Genomic DNA, 24,183 nt, shown 5'->3' on the forward strand with positions numbered 1-24,183 from the left:
GAAAATTAGGATTGGATTTAAATTTCACAGCACACAAGAACAAAAAATGGCAAGGGCTACCATGGCTATGGTGTTGGCCCCGTGGGAAGAGTTACCTGCTGCGAGGAAAACCTGTGTTCCTCCTTACCCCCAGCTACTGGGGGCCTGGGGGTGCTGATTTAGACATGTGATCTGCGTAAGGAGCATCAGGCCATGCACCCCAGGGTCCATCCAGTTGTTCTGCCAAGGCAGCACAGCCCAAAGACAGGGAAAATGGGCTGGTTTTCTCATTTTCCAGAAGCCAGAGCCCTGCGTCAGCCAGTCTGCAAAGCAGAGAAGGACTCCCAGTGCTGAGCAAACAGTGCCAGCCACCTCCAGGTCACAACCTACAAGAGCAAGCATATGCATTCTGGGGACAGAAGCAGGTCCAGAAGGGGGAGTGATGCACGACCCATTTGCAGGGGGACACCGCCCTTTGTAAAGCATCCTTTTGCTTTCATGGTCCCACCTGGAACCAATCAGCCACTGCACTTGGCATCCTCAGGCCATAGCCCCTCTCATCTCAGCAACATTTTTAAGGGTTAATGGTTCCTATGGCTGCTCAGATCCCTCATGCATACATATTTTTGTGTATAAGACTTGCAGAAGGTCTGGTCACATAGCTTAGAAAGGCATACATGAGCACTGCCCCCGTAACCGGGCACCCCTTTGTCCTGTTTCATGTGCAGACACAGAATAGTCATAATTCTCATATGTGATTTATTTTTGAGTACAGTGTATTGCTCTTTTCTGAAACTTTTTCCTTTTTCTTTCTTTTTTTTGACAACTTTCTGCATTGGCAGAGCATCTTGGGATTGAATTTATGGGTATGGACCAATCATTCCTTTTAGCCTGCAGATTCTAGACCCTGAGAGATAAACCCCTTTTTATTTTTTTTCTCCACCTCCCCTTTTCAGTTCTTAACCAATTTCTTTATGCTTTAGAAGGGATCATACAGCTATAACAACAACCCTTGTCAAAGTGTTAGTGGAGATCAGTTCACTAAAATGGTAATAGTGACAGGATATAGCAGACCTAAGGAATTCTAGGAATTACTGAAGTAATCATAACATAGTGTTTCCTTTCTCTGCTGTACAGTTTTGACATTTTCTTTGCTGAGTTCTTCTAAGGTTGTCAGGTTTTGGAAACACTATAAGCATTAAGCAAAATGACTAACCAGTATACTAAAAAAGATAAACTGTTATGGCCACTTAAAGTTCTGCAAATGTGCAGTTTTGAGCTCTGGTTTCCAAGCAAAGCTTCGTGTCTAAAACCACATCTAGGTGTGCAAATCAGTTGCCTATACATATGTGTAAATGATATGCATATATTACATTCCTTTCCAGGTCTGTAAATTAGAAGTGGACTGGAAGTTATTTAGGAATTTAAGTAGACTAGACTCCGGATCCTCAAGTCAGCAAATATATTCAATATTTCTAATACTATACTCATATTGCATCCAACCAAGAACATTGGCACTGTACTTTTACATCTCAGCTTTAAATATAATAGAAATAGATTTTTAAAGTCCTCTTCATGAGTAGACTGTACTTATCTGACTAGCTATTTATATTCAGAGGTACAAATAACACATCTCTTGAATAGGTTAACTTGAAATTCAGGTCACTTTTAGTTTGGAATTTCCTATAATTGTCTGCAAATGAGAAAAAACAGATGGTGATGCTTTTCACACAGTTTTAGTTCATGTTCTTATTAAAAATGCCCCCACAAAATGTCATTAGCTTAAGCTGTGAACTGTGGAAAACCCATTACAAGTCCTAATTTAAAAAACCACTCACAATCCAGCTTATTTTTGTTATTATCACAAGGTAATATTAATTCTCACTCATAAGTAATAGATTGTAGTAGAAGATACATGGCTACATAAACCCTTGAGTAGTTAAATTAAAATCCTTTTAAAAACTGACTTGCAAATTTTGTTTTGTATAAGAAACAATCAGTGGAACCACCTCTTGGAATTAAATTATTTTAAAAATCCCCAGAGATCTGTAAGAAGAAAAACTTGACAACAGAGTAAATTTAAGACCGTATAGATAACCAATTATGTATAAATTAAAATGATGTGAAATTAATTGCATAATGCGCATGTTTGAAAAACTGCACATAGAGGGGTTTAATATCTTGACTTAAGTCTTAAGTTGATTTGATTTCCCCAGCATTCTGTATGGGAAAAAATGTATTGAAATTAGTTTTAATAATTAACAGGCTAAAACCTTTTCTTAATTTTCACTGCACATACAATTCTTTACAGACTTCCTTGCAAGGGTGCTGTTAGTTTTTTTCAGGGTAGTTTGATCAGCACATGTTACTCAGCTGAGCGTCATTATTAATATTTAATAACGTAAATATTAATACTGGTCAGAGAGAGAAGCCAGTTTCGGGGCAAGATGTAGTACAACCTCAAGTGCCCCACACGAGTTCAGTCCCTGCTTTGCAAAATTCTTCTGGCCTGAAACAGAGAGTCCAAGGATTGTCTTCAAGGCGCCATGCCATCTGCAGAGTCGTGACCAGAATCCCTGTCCCCTCCCAGCCACCAGCATCCCCTGTAGTGCAAATCGGCCCCTGAAGGACAGCAGGACAACCCCCAGTTGGCCCCTGCTGTCCCCTGTCAGCCAGAAACACAGCCAGGGCTATGTGAGAGCTTGCTGGTTTGCTGAGCATGGCATGCCCAGAAGCACGTGCCTTCCCAGGCGGACATTCCCCCACAGATTTTGGGGGAGGGCATGGCAGCACCACCATTCCCACACACCACATCAAGCTGGATTGTCCGTAGAGCCTCGTTTTTAGGGGCAAAGGAGGGAACTGAGGCATTGAAAGCAGACTTGGGGGTTTAATTTTCCATGCCCCTCAATACCTACAGTCCCAGGAGACATGCTGGTGCAAAGAGCATTGCTGCTCCCTCACTGCATCCCCCCTCCCCTGCAGTGGGGTGAGTGCCCACAAGTGTCCAACACACAAGTAACAACTGATGACCTCAGCCAGGCCATCACCAGCCAGCATCCCAGCTCATTTGCAACAGCCTCACACCAGAGCAAACCTCCTGGAGCCAGTGCAATTTTTCCCTGAGTATAAACAACCAAGCAGAGTTTCCGCTGTTAATTAATCTTCTTCCTCCTCTCCCTTCCCCTCCAAGAAAAACAGGTTGATATGTCATTACTCATTTTGCTTCCACAAGCTAACAGCTGACGGCATGACAGTTAAAAAAAAAAAAATTAAAAAAAATATTCAAAGCTTTTCAAATTAGCCCCTAAATTGCTTAGCACAATTCTCCTGTTTCCTGTGACATCCTCGTAATACACCATTTCCATGGCTAACTAATAAGCGCTTTCAGAAGGGGCAAAAGTGGGAAGGGGATCAAGTGCCACTAACTAGGCGAGGAGTTATGCTGTATGAGAAATCCCTTCACACTCTGCTTCAACCTTTTTTTTTTTTTTTTGTCCCTAAGCATTTCTTCTCTCTGGTTTTTTTCCAGTATCAAGCATGTTGTGCCAGGCCTGCAGTTGACTTTTCAACCCTTTAATCTCGTCTTTCCCTTTATTTCACCTTCCTCTCTTTCTCTTTGTCCTGGTTTGGTTTGGTTGGAGTTTCAGCCCTTTTCTTCCTTCCCTTTTTTGACTTTCTGTTCTTGGAGTTATTTTTTTTCTTTAATACATTTTTGCAGCATTCTAGTTTTACCAAACTCACTTCTTCTCCCCCCATTCCCCTCCTTGTTAATAATTAGAGCTATTAATTTTGTCTGACAGTGCTCATGACCTGTTTGCCGGTGTTTTGGTTTGCAGTGGGTTTGGCTTGTAGGAAAAATTTGTTCCATGGTGCCGTGCATTGTATCAGAGAAATTAAGATTTCTTTTTGCTTTTCGGTTTGTTGCGTGGAGTATTTGCCACTTGCTCACAGCAACTTTAAAACTAAACCCGTCAAGCTCAGGAAACACCTTGAAGAGAAGACTGATGCCTCTTCAGCAAGGAGTATTTTTCCCTGAACTGGTGTGTCATTTATGACAGCACATCATTTGGACAGAGACACGTGGCACATGTGAGGGACCATTGTGCACCTCTGTACCTCCTGGTGAATTGCTCCACAGACCTTATATGTTCATGTAAGCCCCTTCCAGCAGGAATAACGCTGGCTTTTATCCCAAAGGTAGCACAGCTGCTGTGCAGCTCTAATTCATTCATTTATTTTTAATCACCACTCCAACTGTGGTCAATACTGCAGGTCATTATCAGACTGTCTGCTTAATCAAAAATAAGACTTGAGTAAAACTTGACATCCATTTTTGTCCTAAAAGCGGGAATGCAAATCCACATCCGTAAAGCGTCAGCACAGAATGCGCCTCTGTTTCAGCACTCCCTGCATAACGTTTCCCCAGCAGAGCACTCAGCAGTGCTCTCTGCCAAGCATGAGCAAGACTGGAAAGCATCAGTAGCTCCAACCCAAACATTACCAGTGCTACTAACACCTTTGTAATACTGAAATATCTCCGGTGAATGAGATCGGTGACACATTGTCATCACTGAGCAAGCTGCCACCCCAGATAGAGAGTTCCTTTGTTGGTCACAAAGAGATGCAAGTAGAAATTCAACATTTCTCTCATACAAGGCACTGCTGGTTGTTGATGTTGCTGTGTTTTAGGAGAGCACTGGAGGAAGACTCTGAATTTTATGACCAGAGCTCAAAACACATCTTCATTTCCATTGGTGATATAATTACAAGCCAAGCTCATGTCTCAAATGTAGAAGAATATTTTGAAATCTCTCCTGTAAAGACAGCTGAGATACAAATTGACATGGGAGCAGAGGGACATTGGATATGAAAACAATCAAAAAAAATAATAAGAAAATAAATTTCTCTTAAGACCTGTAAAATTGGTTTTCATTCCAGCTGTCTTTGCAGAGTAAAACTTCCAAAACATTTGCAAATTCATGTTATTACCTTAGCACATTGAATTTTTATTTCCAGCAATCGCTGAGTGTTTGTCAGTTGTGAAGTTGTTGCTTAGATATTATTCTCGTTGACTTAAACAAGAAAAAAAAAACAAAAATGAAACAAAAAAAGAAAAAAAAATACGAACAAACAAAAAACCAAAACAAAACAACAACCAACCAAACAAAAAAATACCAAACTGACTTTTGATTGTAATTGTACTCATCTCCACTATTGTGTTAAGAGTTTGTGGTGTAGCCCTGTTTTCCTTGCAGTTAATAAAGAGTCTGCCTGAAGTGTGGTGGCCGTGTCTGTGTGGCTGTGTGAATTTGTGGAGTGGTTTGTAGCATGCCAGCTGTTGATGATGTGATCCTTGCCCAGCCACCCTCCATGTTGTGACTTTCTCTTTTTTTGTCCCTTTCTAGAAGCTGAGGAATTGTACCAGAAACGGGTGCTGACCATAACTGGCATTTGCATTGCTCTTCTAGTAGTTGGCATCATGTGTGTGGTGGCCTACTGCAAAACCAAGTAAACTTTTCTATTTTATATCTTTGGTTGTTGGTCAGGGCCTTCCCAGTTGACTGTAGCTTATATTCCTCTGAGCATAAGGTTTTATCTGGGTTTCTCCAGAGCTGACTTGAAGAGACAAACTTATAGCCAGGGTACTCTGGTCCAAGCCAGATGAGTGCAGGTCTCCATGTCCATCAGCAGTGCAAAAATAAGGCAGATATCTGAAAGGTTTCTAAGGGGCTTTGGGGTTTTTGTTTTGGTTTGTTTTTCTGCTTTTTGGGGTTTTTTTTCCTATCACCCATTCAAGCCAGTTTCCCCAACTGAAAAGGGACAAACTCCAGAACTGGAATCATGTTGCTGCCCAGCAGTAAATTTTACATATCAGCCTAGTTTGTTTGTACTTGAGACAAGATTAACGGTGTTAAAAGTTACTATGCACCAAAGGCCAAAAAAATGAACACAAAAGTGCTCTCAATGCAAAAGTAGGCACTTAAATGCATTCTGTGAGTCTCTAAATTACTGGGGGTGACTCTCAAACATGCATGAGGCACCCTGGACCATAAATTACACGGAATATCAGCAGAATTTCTGCTGCCAGAACTTCTGGCTGCTCTTATAAATCTCCCCACCAAAATACAGAAAACCCTTATCATAAATATTCCACATTTCTATAAACCTGATTTACTGTTTTAGGGTCTGATTGGCAGTTGGGTTGTTGTTTTTTGTTACAGGCCCCACCAATAATGGATGTGTTAAATGTGGGGGAGGAGAGAGATCATTTTTCCCCCTCAGTGAGAGTCACACACACACAAACACACACACACACATAGAGCTGCTCCCACCCATAACCTGGTGCCAGTGGTCAGTGAAGAACAATTGAAACAGTTATAAAATAATCAGATCAATTACTGCTTTCAGAAATGGCAACTGGCAAGGCTCAGCAGCTAAATAGTATATTTCGTGATTCAGAGTTCATTGAAATCAGCCAAGACATCTCCATGAATTTCAACAAACATAGTCAGTATGTTTGAAGTAGAATTTTCTATATAAAGAGCCCCCAGAACCCATCAAGGGTCTGGATGTTTTGTCTGCCCCAGACATCAGCAATCACCACAAGCCAAAAGTTAAATGTTTTCCAACACAGCTGATGAGAGCACCATGCCAGTTCATGGCCCTCCAAATGCAGCAGTGATGCCAGACAGCTATCTGTCAGGTGATTTCCTTATGCTCTTTTCTCCAAATAGGGGAAAACCCAGAAACCAGGAGGAACCCTGGGAATGGTGTTAGGAGAGCAGTATTAATAAAATGTAATGGCTCAGACTTTGTTGATCTCTTCACAAGAGATACTGCTGGTCAATTGCTAAGGCACTATCTTCAGACACTGAGTCTCAATTCAGTGACACTTTATTTTCAGGGAAAAGGGAAAAGCTTCTTAAAATAAGTGAAATACACACTAGCTTTTGCATTAGTCTTTTCTCTCAGCTTTGCGGAGTAATTTCTTTTTTTAGTCAGTGTCCTTTTCCTAGAGGACAAGCAGCACAGATGGAAGTGTGCAAATGTAAATACCTGTGAAGTAACGTGGTTTGCTAAGGACAGATTCCCAGGCTATATGTGCCAGAATCTCAGTCCTGCAGATGATAAACTCCTTCAAGAACCTACTTTCTCTACCATCTCAAAAAAATTCAGGTTGTCCTCAGCTCCCAAGGTCTCCAGGGTCTCAGGGAGTTGTGAAATCAAGTTAAACCCTTGCTCAAGTGTCACCTTTCAGCCTAGTCAGGTCTTCAGGCAGCTGCTCAAATGTTTCCTGGCACTGCACTCTCCATCCACCTTAACCACTTATGTGTCCTAAGATGATACCTGGTTATCCTCAAAGGAGAAAGTCCATATAGATCTGGGACTGTATCCTTCTGGCACAGGAGCATTTCCAAAGTAGCCATCTCAGCTCATGCTATTCATGTGGTGCAGTATAAATTAAGCATTTTCCACTGTCCAAGCACATACACACAGAGAAAATATGTAAAATGCTCTCTGTGTCAAGTAATGTTTTCATTCTCTTTAAGCTTTCCTGGCTATCAAGCTTCAACATATTTATTGTTTTCCTTCACCTCTCCTTTTCGTAAAGCTTAGAGTAGTCCCCTTGAGTTCACAACAGGATTTAAAATTATTATATCTTATATTGTCCTACCCTGCCAACACTGTCTGCATTCTGCTTTCAGCTTAGGGAATTGTATGTATTTTAGCTTTTGCCACAACCAAGGTCACACGTATTCCACAGTGTGTTGGAGCCTGCATCCTCCCTTCATTTCCACAGATTCTTTGGCAGTATGGTGGAAGTTCTCCAGCATAATCAGACAAAACTGGGGAATATTGATAAATTAAGTTTAAAATTGAATAGCTATTTCTGTAGGTGTTCATTTTGGTGTACTTTTTAGTGTGTTCTGCATAGCCTTCACAGCGCCAGGTTTTACTGTGCTGTAAGTTTTGTTGCTGACAGCTTGTAATGATCTCCTGAAAAGTTCTTCTGAGGAGAGACGGAAGGATTACAGAATCACAGAATCATTTAAGTTGGAAAAGACCTCTGAGATCATGGACTCCAACCTTTGACTGATCACCACCACATCAGCTAGACCATAGCACTAAGTGCCGTATCCGATCGTTTCTTGAATACCTCCAGGAATGGTGACTCCACCACCTCCCTGGGCACTCTATTTCAATACTTAACAACCCTTTCCATGAAGAAATTTCTCCTCATGTCCAACCTGAACTGCCCTTGGTGCAGCTTGAGGCCATTTCCTTTTGTCCTGTCACTAGTTGCCTGGAAGAAGAGATCAACCCCCACCTTGCTAAAACCTCCATTCAGGTAGTTGTAGAGAGTGATAAGGTCACCCCTGAGTCTCTCTTTTCTCCAGAATAAACAACTCCAGCTCCCTCAGCCACTCCTCGTATGACTTATATGTTAATAGCAAGTGGGGAAAGAGCAGCTGAGGATGGGACAAAGTAGAAGCATCAAAGTCAGCCAGAGACCATGTCTCTCATTAGTACATGGGTGGTTCTACTAAATGCATTAGTAGCCATGGCATCCACCTGTTAATCATTAGGTTCCAGAGTGAACCTGATGTTGCTAAAACGAAACCTTCCAAAGCTACCAGGAAGTCTGCAGGCTCAGGTACACCTCACATAGTCAATTACTTGGGATTTCTGAGGCTTCCTCTGCACCCTTCTCTTCTTTAACACGCTTATGAATTTGAAGTGCACTGCTGAGATAGGAGATGAATCTCACTGAAAAAAACACGTAACTGCCACGTCACAAAGATCGTTTTCCAGTGTCTGCAAGCAAGGCCTGAGGCACAGCCACCTCGGTTCCCTGTGGTGAACAGAGTGGTGTAACCCAATGGACTTCAAAAACCTTGCCTGGGCCTTTGTGAGGGCGTCATGGTCACTGGGTTAAAATCTCTCCCCGGTCCCTTCTGAGGAGAGAAAAGACCTTCTCCTGAGACAGAGCATTGCTTAGAAATGGCTTCCATTTTCCTCACACTTTTCCCATCCCCCTGTGGCCTGCTGACCTCTGGAAGGGATCCCAAACTTCCTCCCCCCTCTGCAGGTCCCCACAGCTCCAGCTGCAATTAGACCCGCAGTCTTCAGAATTACCCCGGGCTCTTGCAAAAAAAAAAGTGGTGTTACGTTATTATCGTCAGCATCGACGTGCTGAAAGGCGCAGCTGCTTTCCTTCTGTCTATTAAAATCGTTTCCGTGTTTCGCGCGCAGGAAGCAGAGGAAGAAGCTGCACGACCGCCTCCGGCAGAGCCTGCGCTCGGAGAGGAACAATGTGATGAACATGGCCAACGGGCCGCACCACCCCAACCCACCGCCGGACAACGTCCAGCTGGTGAATGTAGGTTTCACTGCCCACCTTTCAACCTAGGCTGCCAGTGCCTCAGGAAAGCTCACCCCACAGCTTTTAAACCTCCGCCTGCTGCAGGCTGGTGGCTCATTTCTCTTGGCTTTCTCCACCCAGGTGGAGAAACTACTGCCACTAACTAGTGCCAAATTCTTCACCAGAGAATAGTAGTTTTGGTGTATCTGATGGTTGGGGGGGTTGCCTTTCCAGGTCTCTGTCTGTGACGACATCTTGTTAAATGCATATGTTGTTTATAGCTTCATTGGAATGCAAAACTTTGCTACTTTCCTCATTTATCTCCTCCTACTTTGAGTCTAGATGGGGTATGTATGCAGAGGTGTACATGAACTGCTCAAGTGTGTCAGTATGGTTTCTGCGTGTATTTACATAACAAAATTTGTGCTTTGGCACACGTAAAAGACTGCAGTGTGGGGAGAAGGGATTGGAAATTGTGTCTGCAAATGTGCTGTGAATTACAGTTTGTAAACCTGAGGTTTGTCTGGGTTTTTTCAGCAGTACGTTTCGAAAAATGTAATCTCCAGTGAGCATGTCATCGAGCGAGAAACAGAGACCTCATTTTCTACGAGCCACTACACCTCAACAACACACCACTCCGTGACAGTCACCCAGACACCTAGCCACAGGTATTGGAGGGGGAAGGCAAATGGCACCCGTAATAGACTATCTATTGCTGTTACAAAACCAAAAAGATGTGTGAAACAACAAGCTGGGGAGAATCTATGTTCCCTCCATGGTGTTTCCATTTTAAGACTACCAATATTTTATGTCATATCACCTAACTAATTATCTTCCCGTGAATCTACGAAGAGCCATCTGAATGGCATTCCAATACTGTCACTTTGAATTTTAGTATGTGCAAATTGCTAAATCAGTGACAGCTGTGATGACTGGAAAACCCTCCTTCCCTCTCCTTTTATCCATACATGCAAAATCATCTTGATGTGTGTGGATCCATACAATTCACAAAACTCTGCCGCCCCGGTTGCCAACCCAAAGGCTGTATGTCCTGAGCGGCAACAGAGCCACTTCCTATCCCCTGGATAAACTTCTGCTCATATGCCTCTGCCAGCAAAGCCCAAACTTATGCTCTCCCTTTCTCTTTTCCTGGTTGCTGCTCTCCAGCTGGAGCAACGGCCACACTGAAAGCATCCTCTCTGAAAGCCACTCGGTGCTCGTCAGCTCCTCCATGGAGAACAGCCGGCACGCCAGCCCGGCGGGGCCCCGGGGCCGCCTCAACGGCATCGGCGGCCCACGGGAAGGCAACAGCTTCCTCCGGCATGCAAGAGAGACCCCTGACTCCTACCGAGACTCTCCTCACAGTGAAAGGTAGGACGCACCACCGCTTTGCTTTCAGCCGGGAAGGCCTGGTGTTCCCAAACGGTTTCAAAGCTTGGGAGCACAGGAGGAAACCCAGCAGTGCAGCTGTTCGTGTAGGGCACACACCTCCTCATTTGTGGAGGGCCTAATAGTAGTTTGAAGTCTACTAAAAGCATTTCTTCCCTTCTTGCCTCTGCTGGATTTATTCCTATTAGCCAGCAGTTCACACTCGGAAAAGCTCCATTGGAGTAACTAGTCAGAAATTTCCACATCTTTGCTTAATTATCCTTTTGTTAGAAGATGCAAATGAGGAAACTGAGGGATTTTGTAGAGAGAAAACAATGTATTGATCCAGAGGAGGAAGGCACTAAGGACTCCTAAGCAGTATTAGATATTATGCCACCACCTCCTTCCTGGAGGATTTCAGCTCCTAAACCTTTTATCTTCTTTAAAAATTCCCTTTGACCTTTTATTAAACAAAAACGAGGAACACAAAGTGCAAGCCAGAAGGACCCAAGTCATTATTAAATGAGGAGTAGTTAGAAATAAAACTAGCCAGGAGTTTTCCAACAAAGTAATTTTTTGTCTGAAAAGGCTGGTTCATCAGTTCCTGAGGTCTGCCTTGAGGTGCATGAGTTGCAAGACAACTTCTACTGAAAAAATTCATCTTAGGTTTAGGCTAGCACTTTGCCTCAGGAGCATGTGATGGCCTCAGAATTGCAAAAGAAAGACTGAGAAGAAACAAGACATTTAAAGAGGGTTTTACTCCCAGGAATCATAGGCAGAAGAAAAGGGAAACAGAGGGTTACTGGACCAATTCTCTGAGCACTTCGAAGTCACAAGGAATTTGATCTTGTGGGATGTCCATGATGTCAAAAATGCAGCCAGGCAATTCCCAAGGAGACTGAGTTGTGCAGGAGGCAAACTGTGGTTTCTGGAAAAATGAATGCACAAGTGCAGCAAAAACCATTTCAGTGGTACTTCCTCTACCATACAAAAAACTGCTTAGCAGCAGGGAGAGGGCCCACTGAGCAAGGACCCTATGTGTAGTGCCACGAAGGGTAGTAAACTAGCTCTCTCCTTATAACTTATCCTTTATTTACCATGGAATTTAATTTCAAGATAGATGGCTCACATGACACAAACAGCTGTGGCCCCAGTCCAGAAGAGCACTTCGGCAAGATTAACTTTTAATCGTGCAAGTAGCTCCATTAAAGTCAGTGAGATTGCTCACACGGGTAGAGCTCAGCGTGTGCTTAAGTGCTTTGCTGGATCAGGACCTGTAGCAGTAAATACCACATTGTCTCCAGCCTGGGAACTGTACAGGATGCTCGGGCACACACCTGCCAGTGGCGAGTATTGCAGCTTAGAATATTTGGGCATCTGCCTGTGAGAAGTGAAGATCTTTCATGCTGTCTCCTGGCACTGCCTGGGACACCCAGAGCATCATTCTGATATGAACTATTTAGGTTTAATTTTTTTTTGGGGGGGGGGTGGGGAGCAGCATATTCCTTTTTGTTTTGCTGAGAAGAAAGAGGGAATTTCATCAATTATTGTGTCTCCTGAAGGTTGTGCTGCAAGTGAAAAGCAGCAACATTTCTGGATAATTCATCAGGCATTGACAGCCTAGCTTGTGCCTGAAGCGATCGAGAATTTGGAATGCAGGAGATGATAGTTCCCTGGGCATTAATTGCAGGCCTGATCTATTTTTAGCAAGCAGGAAATACATGGCCAATTGCTCCCTAGATGGATTGCATGTATGTGTGTGTATTTAAGGGGGAGAATGAGAGTTGCTTGCAACTAAAGATTACTCTGAAACATAAAGGAATGTGAGAGCTGACGAATTACTTCCCGAAGCCATCAAATATGGTGTGAATTGGTAGATCAAGGCTGTGCTCCTCCACCAGATACCTCACAATTTTGAAATGAGATAGAATGGACATTATGAAGGGTTCTTTTGCATTGCCCCATCCCTTTGTTGGATCCCATGCCCTGCCACCTGTTTAGAAAAGCAGAGAACCCAAGGACTTTTATCTTGGATGTCCTTAGCTGTCTTACAGAAGAGAAGATCAAAAAACACTATCTCTGCACAAAAGGCTGGACTATATGATGAAGTTGGCAGCATATAACTAGTTAATGCTTGTTGGATGGCTGTGGACACACTCTGATCCCCTTTCACTGAGCCAGCATAGCTGACCATGAAGCTGGATAAATCAATCACCTTTTAACCTTCTTTTCAGGATGGGCTAGAGCTGCACAGCTTCAGCTCCTGTGCCTCAGATTGCAGACAGCAGCTAGTTAGCACTGCCCTGTTACGGTGTGGGGGGAACACACCAGCAATGTGTGAATGCACAAACACTCCAGCAGGAGTAACTTGACGCTGCTGGAAGCGTGCACAGTATGTTGAACACATTTAACTAACCTAATGCGTTAACAGAACCAGTTTAGCTAAAATCCAGTGTGTCATGAAGATGTATATCCAACACTGTACCAGGTGGTGAAGTAGAAAGGCTTCGGTTTTTTCAGACAATGCCTATTTAAAGATGTGAAAGAGATGAAAAGCTCACTCGTGGAAGGAGAAATAATGACTTAATTCCTCCAATGCACAGACCTATTAATTGTCCTTTACCCAACCAACTTGATTAATTCCCATGCATAATTTCAGTTTTGTTTTTCTTTCTCCTGTTCCTCAGTTGAGGTAAATCAATGTGCCTCTGGTGCATTTAATTTACCCTACTACACATCTGTTCAGAGTCTGTCCCATTTTCTCTTTTTTCCAGTAACTCTGTTTTAATCAAGCGTAATATGTGCAACTGAGTCATAATTTGGATAAGAATGCTGGATTCAGATTTATTTTGGTAACTTCAGACTCAGATAAATAAATCACTGATGAAAAATTAAATAACTACATCAATCATAAACACATAACTTTTCTCAATGGGCCTGGGTAAGAGATGGTGCTTAAGATTTAACTTTGGACCCAGCTTAAATTCAAACAGGTGAATTTAGAATAAGAATAAAAGCAAAACCAAACTATGCAAAGTTTCATGCTGGGAACTGTGCATTCGATCAAGGGGTTTCAGGTAGATCCTCACCTAGCATGAATACACATGACCCCACCAGCATCATTACTGATCCAAACCAGTTGAGAGTCTCACAATTTTTGTCCTCTTTCTTTGGGACAGACTCTGAAACGGCACCTAAGCTTCATTTTCAGAAATCACTTTTGACCACTACCCTTCCCACAGGAACAGGGGCAAATTTTGCAGAGGTATCATGAAGACTAGGCTGGACAATCCTGTCTTTTAGCGTTTGTTCCCAAAGGAGGACAAATGATACTCCATATTTCTTTGCAAACAGACCTACCAACCAAGGTAACAAGCACCCAAGCAGTGGAGCAGCACAAAGCTGCTGGAGTGGTGCTGCAAATACTTCTCTGACTGCCCCCATTGATTAAAAGTAGAAGAATCTGGCTCTAGATTTTATCCAAACATTACTTTCCTCCTTTCCTCCTTAGCCTGAGACAATCTGGTTGCCAGAAGAGGATGAAGCCCCAAGAGGACTGCCCTTTGATTCGCTTCCTTTCTCTCCTCCTGTCTGTTCACATGCACCCCAACTTCTGGTCAAATCCTTCCAGAAGTGCAGAAGCCTTTTTCCCTTTTGAGAAAATACTTGCAAATGCATTTTGTTTCTGGCAGCCCCTCTGTCTCTGAATCCCATTCCTGGATTAATTCCAGAAAGTTATTCTGGCAAATAATTTACAGCATCTCCATGGCTCTTGTGAGGCAAACAGATCTGGGGGCTTTGCTGTGCTCCTCCTGCTCTTAAATGTTTTTGTCTGGCGTCCCAGAAGTCAGCAGTTTATAGGATTAATAGCAACAGGAAAGTTTCCCTGGTAGCCCTATGTAAGGATGCTGGGGATCTTAAGGGATCCCTGATGCTTCTCTCCCAGTCCACGAGCTGCTGTGCTCACAGGTCACCACTGCTCCCGTGCTTGCAACCTTTCCCCATCTCTTTTCTTCAGGTATGTCTCAGCTATGACCACACCAGCTCGCATGTCACCCGTCGATTTTCACACTCCAACTTCTCCCAAGTCCCGCCCTTCCACAATGTCACCACCGGCTTCCAGCTTGACCGTCTCCATCCCTTCAGTGGCGGTGAGTCCCTTCATAGAAGAGGAGCGACCACTGCTCCTGGTGACCCCACTGCAGCTACACGAGAAGTATGAACACCACCTTCAGCAATTCAACTCCTTTCACCACAACGCCACCCACGAGAGCAACAGCCTGCCACCAAGTCCTCTGCGGATAGTGGAGGATGAGGAGTACGAGACCACGCAGGAGTACGAACCAGCACAGGAGCCTCCAAAGAAACTCACCAACAGCCGGAGGGTCAAAAGAACAAAGCCCAACGGCCACATTTCCAGCAGGGTGGAAGTGGACTCCGACACGAGCTCTGAGAGCAGCAGCTCTGAGACCGAAACCGAAGATGAAAGAATAGGCGAGGATACCCCGTTCCTGAGCATACCGAACCCCGGGACCACCGGTCTGGAGCCGGCCACTGCCTTCCGGCTGGCTGAGAGCAGGACTAACCCGGCAAACCGCTTCTCCACGCCAGAAGACTTGCAAGCAAGGTTGTCCAGTGTGATAGCTAACCAAGACCCTATTGCTGTATAAAACATAAAACACATAGATTCACATGTAAAACTTTATTTTATATAATGAAGTATTCCACCTTTAAATTAAACGATTTATTTTATTTTAGCAATTCCGCTGATAGAAAACAGGAGAGGAAAAAAAAAAAACTTTTATAAATTAAATATACGTATGTACAAATGTGTTATGTGCCATATGTAGCAATTTTTTACAGTATTTCAAAAATGGGGAAAGATATCAATGGTGCCTTTATGTTATGTTAAGTTGAGAGCAAGTTTTGTACAGTTACAATGATGGCTGTCCCATAGTATTTTGCAAAACCTTTTAGCCCTCAGTTGTCCTAGCTTTTTTGTGCACTGCATTATGACTGGATGTATGATTTGCAAGAATTGCAGAAGTCCCTCTGGTCGCTTGCTGTAGAATCCCCAGATCAGAAAGCCCTGTAATGGCACTCCCACTCTACCCCACCAGAAGAACACATACACACACACACACAGAAAAAAAAAAAAAAAAAAAGAAAAAAAAAAGAAAAAAAAGAAAAAGGAAAAAAAAAAAGATAAAAAATGGAAAAAAAAAATTTTCTTCTATGAGAACTTTTATTTGCTTCCTGTGTATGAGATGAGTTTTGTCTGCTCTCTGCCAGCCAAAAGGTTTGCTTCTTTGAGCACTGGGATAATAGTAGATCCAACAGCATGCTACTATTAATTACAGCAGGATAACAAAAAACATACAAATGAAAAAAAAAGCACCAACCTGCATTAAGTAATGTTACTTATAGAAAGAAAGTAATACTGTGATTTTAAACCAAATATATTATTATTAATCAGAGGTCAGCTTGTAATCACTAGGAGCTGCCATTTCATTATTTTCCAGATATTAATTGTTCTAGTTATCCCTTAGGAAATGGGTTTAAGTTAACTGAGGCTTTGAACCCAATACTCTATTAAAAAAAAAAAAAAAAAAGGAAAAAAATTTTAAAAAAATTTATATAATAGCAGATATCTGTAACCAAGCAAGGAAGAGATCTAGCTGGAAAACAAATGCCACTAATAAAAGTGCAATCAGTTTTCACCTCTATTTTTTAATGTTGCTTTCTAAAACACAATTTATTCTTTTTTTTCCCCTCAATTTTTCTTCCCTTTTTTTCTCCTTCTCAGAAAGAACCCTGACAAGCTTCTAGCAATACATTGTTAGAGTTGCTGTTGGAGTAAGGCTTACTCTTGGACACAGAAATGCTTTTCAGGGAAGAACTTGATTTGCTGAATGATTAAAAAGTATAGGCACATAGGAAGGACATAGCAGATGTATGGAGTTTATTTCTACTTGCCTTTTTTTACTCCATTACTTGGGTAGAGAGAGGCAAGGATGATGCAAAGGCCACTTATGAAGGCAAGCACACCATGTGGGTTACAGCCATAGTAACACATGTGTGACTGTTTGATATCAGTGTTTATACAGCCAGTGACAGTCTTGAAGTCTTTGACTAGTAATGAACAAGGATGCTGCCAGTGCTGGAGCAGTTGCATCCACCCAGGCAGAAGCAAATGGCCTCTTTTGCACTGAATTCCTATCAGTTTAGTCAGGGTCACTCTGCCTCTTCTATTCTTTTGATTTTTTGTTGTGTATTCAGTTGGCACAGCATTGACTCAGGACTGATGTGGAAAACAAATGCTTTTCCTAGACTCTGGGGATTCTGAAAATGAGAACATATGTTTTACAGGTATTACTGAGCTCAAAATAAGAGCCATGTCAAGAAAAAAAGAATTTCAGCCAAACTACACTCATCCTTTGGGCCACATTCTGGTCCCAGTTAAATGAAGAGAAATACGTCAAAGAAATTTTGTGAGATGCAAACCTGAGGAACTAAAGACCCGACTCAGTAAATTGTTCAAGCATATGCTTGTGCTAATCTCAGCAGAAGTTACCTTGAGCATGTGCTAGACTCCCAATTACACATCCAGCATATGCACAAAGTTAAGCATGTGCTTAAGAGTTTTGATGAACAAAGCATGTCCTATTAATCTGAGACCTGAAAGCAAAGTATAGTAAAAGAAGCTCTTTGCCAGGATGACAAAAATCAGTGAGTAGCTCACTGTATAAATAAATGTATCATGTTAGTAAGAACATGGGTGAGTCTACCTGAACACCAGATTCAGCAGAAAAAGAACAAAAAAACCCCTTGGTATAGGAAGAAGAAGATAACAAAGTTGTAGGATGTTGGTATGCTAGGAAACTAGCACAGCTTTGGGCTACATGGTGGCTGAAATGGCCCTGCTTATTTGAGAAGTCTATGGGAGATGGCAAATACATAGTCTGGACTTAAGTCCTCTTTGCCATTTTTCCCTAGTTGGCATGTACTTGAACACACTTTGCCTTTGCAGACTGAAACAAAAACTCCCCTACAAATTCTAGACAGCGTACTCTCATTTTCATCCCTTTAGTCATGCCTATTTATCTGCAATCCCATGCAGCAGAACATCCACCTTCCCAGTAATTCTGCAACTCAGTTGTTCAGAGGGCCAAGTGGGCTTTCCTGATGAAGGCCACGAGTTTCCAAAGGGTTCACACTGTTGAGTTTCCAGAGGCACTTGAAAATCTGTCCTTTCAGGAAGGCCTCTGATACTGCAAAGACCTTGTAGGACAGATGAGACAGAAAAAGGATGGCAGAGAAACAACGAATTTCCCCAAAAATTTCCCATCTTAGTGGTAGAATAGAGATTATAACACAAGTCTTTTGTAAACTCCTCCAGTATAGATCACCCACAAGGCCAGCTCTCACTGAAGTGTCTGTTAATAGCCCAGACGGATTAATCGGGATGGAAAGGGAACACGCCTTGACGTGGAGCAGATTATTTGACTACTAACACTGTTATTATAGAGGGCCAGTACAAAATGAAGGAGCAATTCCCTATTTGGGAGCTGTGCCTGTGAGATTTATTTGGTGTAGGTCTAGGGAAAAATGTCACACCTCTTCTGCTGCAGTGCCTCAAAGTCAAAGCGGTGTGCAGTTCCCACTCTTCCTCCCTCCCGGGACATACACAGTGTGTTATAGGGTAAGCATGAAATTAGGCTGGAGACTTCACACAGACCTAAGAACAAGAAAATACAATTGGGGATATGGCTGCCTAAGCCCTTAGGTCTTTGTGGAGAACCCAGCCTTACAGCACAATTCATGCAGCAGCAAGTTACGGGGAATTGCCCCAGCTTGGCACTCACGGAACTTGGGAGAAGGACACAGCCCCCCACCTCTCAACTTGTGTTTATACTCTGTGAGGGTGCTTCTCATCAGTCAAGACCACACCCAGACGTTAGCAAGTCTACCTGGCCACAGATGCTGCTGGCAGGCTGCAGCCATCTCCTGCTGGCCAAGGGGTTGGAGGCTGCAGCAGCACGGAGCAGAGCCAGCAAGTGCCTACGGGAAAGGCCAGCTCCCCTGCTGGGGATATTTGCTTCAGTACCCAGACCTCTGAGCTAGGCAGTCCCAACACCCTTGAGCCATCACTGTGCAATCCTTGCCAGCTTTTTGGCTGAAAAGTCGTGGCAAGAAGAAACATTCTTTGAAGAGGGGGGAAATATTCCAGTGGTGGCAGAGTTGTTGAGATTGTCCTGGTTTATTTCCATGTCATTTAATTTTGGCCGTGAGTTTTCCCTGTGTATGTGTTTATATGCAGGAGTTATTCCAGGATAAAAGGCTTATTTAAGGGGTGTATAGCTGGAGTATATTGTGCACAACCTGGGTACGGCCTACCTGTTCAGGGGGTGTCAATCATTACAGCTCCACAGAGGTTCTCATGTAACAGAGAAAAACCTACTTCCTCCTCTTGACCCAGTTATTCTCTTCCTCACTTGAGCCACCCCAACACCCCCAGGTTTTAAGAGATTAATCACTGCCTTTATCAGGGAAAAGGAAAGCTCTTTCTTTCCAGTCCTCCAAAACAACAATGCTGCATCTCCCTGCTTCTCTCACACACATTGCAAGCAGTTTCCTGAGCATCCAGGATAGCAAACTTGTGTCTCCTCAAAGGACACACTTCTCAGCCTGTTGAGCACTTCTTGGCCCTGCAGTGTGGCTACTTACCATCAGCTGGGACTTACTACTAGTAAGAAACAAAAAAAGCACCTATGAAATGCTGCAGAGAAGGGCAGACAAAGAACATGGCCAATTACCATCATTTGTAATTCTCTATTCTATTGTAAATACATCTTGTACATACATGGATGTTTTCATTATTTACTGTCTTTATGGATTATATGTTAAATGAGATGCTCTTAGTTTATTGTGTAACACTGTAAATAACATAACATCCTTTATTATTTATGCATAGGCATCTAACACGCAGAGAAAGTTATCCTCATATTATTTTAAGATATATGTCAAAAATATGTTGCATTTTTCCTTTTGCTTTGAAAAAATTGTAATATATCCTCTTTTCCCCCTCTTTTCCTTTAAAAAAAAAGAATGCTAATTTATTGTTCAGGAGAGAAAGGGGATGTAACTGAAAGGCAAACTGTTCAAAGAACATGCTATGGAAGCCACAAGCTACTGATAAACTAAAGAATTTATTACCCCAAATACAGCAATAAGTAATTGTTGATTTATTAAGGTTTTGTTATTCATTTTCAGTAAAAGAGGTGCTGGATTAAATTGTTATGTGTGGTCCTGGCCCAGCTGCTCAGCAGACTGTGTCAGGTCAGTAGCTACCATCTTTCTGTATCCAAACTTGTTGTAAAGGTCTTGTTCTGTTGTTGTGGGCCACTGTTCTTGAGATTTCTGACTCATCCCCGTGGGGGTCTCTGGCAGACACTCTTGTTCCTATGTACAATATTTTTAGTTTCTGAAGTTAGAATTATTAGCTCTACCCTGACCATTACTACTTAAGATGGAAGGGTTGGGGGTGGCGGGGGGACAGGCAGAAACAACACAGTCTTGGGACTGTGGGAGCCTGCTCTACAAAAATGTCACCTCACCGTTCAGCAACAGTCAATAAAGCAAATCAGACACCAGGAGTTATCAGATAGTGTCACTATGCCACCACCCAAACTGTGCAGGTCTTGTGGTCCTGGTCTTTTTGTCTCAGAAGAGAAATAGTATAATAGGCAAGGGTTTGGAGGGCAACCCAGGTGAAGAGATATCTGTAGCTAGTGGGATCTGGGAAGCACAGGATAGGCTGTATCTCACTAGTCTGGAAGAAAGGACAGCTGGGGGAAGATATCACAAGGGTCTGTGGGAACATAGTTTTCGTGTAGAAGGTAGGAAAGGACTGGATGTTTAGCACCTCCTCCAATAAAAAAAATGGAGTTATCAATCAAAACTACTGGGCACCATATTCAGAAAGATGTAACTCTTCATGTAAGGTGTAGGGAACTTGGAGAACTACTTGATGCAAGAGATTGTGGATCATAAAAGTTTCCATGGATTCATGGTGAGGGCCAGATCTTAGACATTAATCCAGTGAAAATTACTAAATCCATGAAAACCACATCATATGTGGGAAATAATTGAACTCAAAACATATGGAGGTTGTATAAGGTGGCAATGTCTTATATATTTTCCCTGCTCTTACCCTTCTCCAACTATCTGCCACACTTGGAAGGGAGGAGAATAGATATCTAATCTGGCTGTGCTTACATGATACAAGTATGTAAAGTCATTTGCTGCTAAGAAGTGTTAAATAAGACAAAGCTGGGAGCGAGCAGAGGGGGGAGAAATGCAGTAAAGAGGTCTTGGATGTGTTTCACATTCATTTGTTCCCTGGGCTGGTGGAAACACATAGGTCAGATTCCTTTCACCTACCTATTGGTACTGAATGAGATGCCAAACTGGGAATGGGTGGAGAAATGGAAGGATAGAAGAACGGAGGGATGGGTGAATGGAGGAACAGAGGGATAAAGAGAGGGAGGGAAGAAGGGAGAGAGAGAAGGAGGGAGGGAGAGGCAAGGGATTTCTGTCACTCTTCCTCCTGGTGGGCCAGTCAAATCTCAGGACAGGTTCAGTTTCCCTTGAACAACTTCCCTGTCTTTCTGTTTTATATAGAGGGACCTTGTAGCTGTGAGTCTGGATGCTTAGGCTATTTGCCTCACCTGAATGTCTTAGCTGGGTAAGGCCTTACCACCTCAGAGCAAGCACGAGGCACATCCTATGACACAGTGCTGCTGCTGAGGATAGGATGGCCTTCTTATTTTCATTGCATGTGGTTGAAATGGATTGCTCTGAGAAACCAGACCCCTTCTCAGGCATCCCCACTGGCCTTTCATGGGTGGGAGTGGAGGGAGAAGATTTCTGAAGCAATTAAGTACCAAAAGAACCACTCAGAGTCAAGAGGACTAAGGACCTGATGTTACATTTGATATAGACCAGAGAACTTTAGGTAACACATCTTTGTGTGTCCCAAATAGCTGTCCTTGAAAAAATTGTTTGTCACTCCATGCTGTCTTTATCCTATTGGCTTTCTCTGCCAAGCTTCTGCCCCTGCACTTCTCCACAAGGTCTGGAAGCAGATGGCGTTAGGAAAATCAAGCAAATCCTTCTCATTCCTGCAGCCCACAGCTGGGTATGCTCTTAGCGTGCCAACTCCACCCAGTTATGAGCACATGATTTGGATAACACATTCCCCAAGTTAATTCTCTCTGTCTCAGTTACAACTGATGGGAAGAAAACTATATCAAATGCTTTGAGGTGTTGCAGCTAGTCATTGGTGATTAACCTGTGTAGCTCAAACAAAGCAACATGGACCCTTCAGGGCTAAAGTTCATTTTAATTTGCAAAAAAACAAAACAAACAAAAAAAAGACACAGAGCCTTGGGGATTTCTGATCCCACAGTGCTTTTTCTATGTGATGATATGTCCTTTCACTGGAGTAATTTCAGAGTAACCCTCATTAGAAAAGTTCTACTGATTGTGAAGTTACTCCCCTTGACTCCAGACTAAGTGTGGCAGGACAAATGTCACAAATCACTGGTATGCTCCTCATGACCTCACCCATCAAGACAAGGACTAAAGGAAAGTTCCACATCTCCCATCAAGGAAGAGGTGGAACAAGATCTGGCCCATGCATGTCTAGGAAGGCTGTCAGTGTCACTGGGGTTGGGGCAGCATGGCACTCTCCACCCCAGGGTGTTTGGAGTGCTGCTCTTTCTAAGCACTGCAGGGACTGTCAGAAACTGAGACAAAGCCGTCAGTGTGAACAGAATGAATTTCCTGGAAAGCTAGACCTTGCTCTCCAAGGTTTTAAGTCCAGAAGGTAACAAAGCAGCAACTTTAGTTGGAAGCTGGACTTCTAACGTAAATGGCAGCTGCTGAGTTTCCACTTAGTTTCTTCCCCTTGGGGGTAGCAAGAGAGTTCCCTGCACTGGAAGCGATGCCTTAGGAACTCAAGAGGGAGGAACCCTGGCAGCAGTGCATAGAAAACACCTGAAATAAGGCCAGCTCTTTTGATGACAGCAACAGAGGAGGTACCAGGGGAGTCTTTGTAAGGTTATATGCTCATAGGTTGGTAGGGAATACAATGGTTGTTAACAACTGATTAAGTCATTACTCTGGTAATGGCCAATTTGGAGCTGTGCTTCAGAAGCCAGATATTGTGTGGGAGGTATTTTAACTTACCCTGCACATTACTGCATCAATTGGGTTATGGATTCTGTATGTGTATACACACACACAGAGTCTCTCAATTTTTTGTAATGATTTCCTGATGTTCAGTGCATGCTCAGTGACAGGAAAGGAAAAATGCCACAACAAGGCCATTTAGCAGCTGCAAAACTTCCTGCATGCAAGAGGAAACACCTTTTGCACCTCAGAGAGGAAAAATTGAGGGTGGTATTTGTCCTGTACAGCTGTAAAGAGGTTGAAAGGGAATGCCTCTTTCCTCCCCAGATGGACGGGCTGGATCACAGATTGCAGAGGAGCTTTCACAGGGCCACAGCTGAGAATGGACTGGCAAGGTGGAAGAGTAAGGGGACTCAGATTAGGGTGAAGGGTGGCTATGTGCCTCTCATTTCACTGAAATAACCCTAGGCACAATGGATTCAATCCCAAACAGAAAAAGAGTCACTAAAGATGCCAAAGTAGTGGGCCCTGTGGCAGAGACAATTTCCAAAGAGCAATTCTTGTCCCAAGTTTTCATTCCCAGGAGGTTCCCGTCTTATGCTCCCCTTTCTCATCCTAAAAGCTCCAAATCTGAGGGTGGGGTGAGTCAGATCCCCCATAGAAATGGTCAGTAATCTGCTCAATGTATATGAGAAGGCTCAGATACCTGCATGGAGTACAGCATCATTCCTAGAAAAACCAGTGGGAACTACCAGGGTGGTGAAAGCAGTAATCCAGAAATTATGAAATAAAAGCCACTTATGTGAATGCCACACTATAAATTCAGGAACCTGCAATTCAGCATCCAGTTTTAAAATCATCCCTTAGTCAAATCTCTAGAAAACAAATTAATGCCATCCTAGTAATACATTAACCATTTTAATCATTAAAAAAAAGCCCTGTAATTTTGTCAATTTAGCATCTACACACACCATCTTACCATATCCAACTAAAACATGCAGTATTTATCTGATGGCTAATGATTATGAAATAAAGCTCAAAGTAATAAAACTCCAAATAAGAACTGGCAGACTACAGCTATCTTGTTTCTGTTTTATAATCAAACTTTCAGTTGTCGTGGTACTAATTTACACATTCTGGGTCATATCAATGAAATGATAGAAAGGAACTAATGTACTTTACTCCCTATTACTTCCATTTCCAAGAACCAGCTTCCTTCAAATAGAACTTACTCTCATAACTGAAGTCCAGATAACAGAAGTTCAGGTGACATA

At 42.9% G+C, this 24,183-nt stretch overlaps 1 protein-coding gene across 12 annotated transcripts in view; it reads left to right on the plus strand.

Annotated features, from left to right (window-relative positions):
• The window catches only part of NRG1 (neuregulin 1), a 451,521-nt gene extending 427,549 nt beyond the window's left edge, over positions 1-23,972 (plus strand). For 10 of the 12 annotated variants that reach the window (XM_051777556.1, XM_051777560.1, XM_051777555.1 and 7 more), the window contains 6 exons: positions 822-845; positions 5,388-5,490; positions 9,238-9,364; positions 9,884-10,014; positions 10,514-10,717; positions 14,733-23,972. In XM_051777556.1, coding sequence (XP_051633516.1) covers positions 822-845; positions 5,388-5,490; positions 9,238-9,364; positions 9,884-10,014; positions 10,514-10,717; positions 14,733-15,384 — 1,241 coding nt within the window. In that variant the 3' untranslated portion in view covers positions 15,385-23,972. The remainder of the gene's footprint in view (positions 1-821; positions 846-5,387; positions 5,491-9,237; positions 9,365-9,883; positions 10,015-10,513; positions 10,718-14,732) is intronic. The other 2 variants (XM_051777552.1, XM_051777553.1) reach the window with 2 other exon arrangements.
• The last annotated feature ends 211 nt before the right edge of the window (positions 23,973-24,183 follow it).

The sequence above is a fragment of the Manacus candei genome, unplaced genomic scaffold (genome assembly GCF_025592945.1).
Source record: "Manacus candei isolate 608988 ecotype Guabito, Panama unplaced genomic scaffold, ASM2559294v1 h1tg000010l, whole genome shotgun sequence".
In the NCBI taxonomy this organism is placed as follows: domain Eukaryota; kingdom Metazoa; phylum Chordata; class Aves; order Passeriformes; family Pipridae; genus Manacus; species Manacus candei.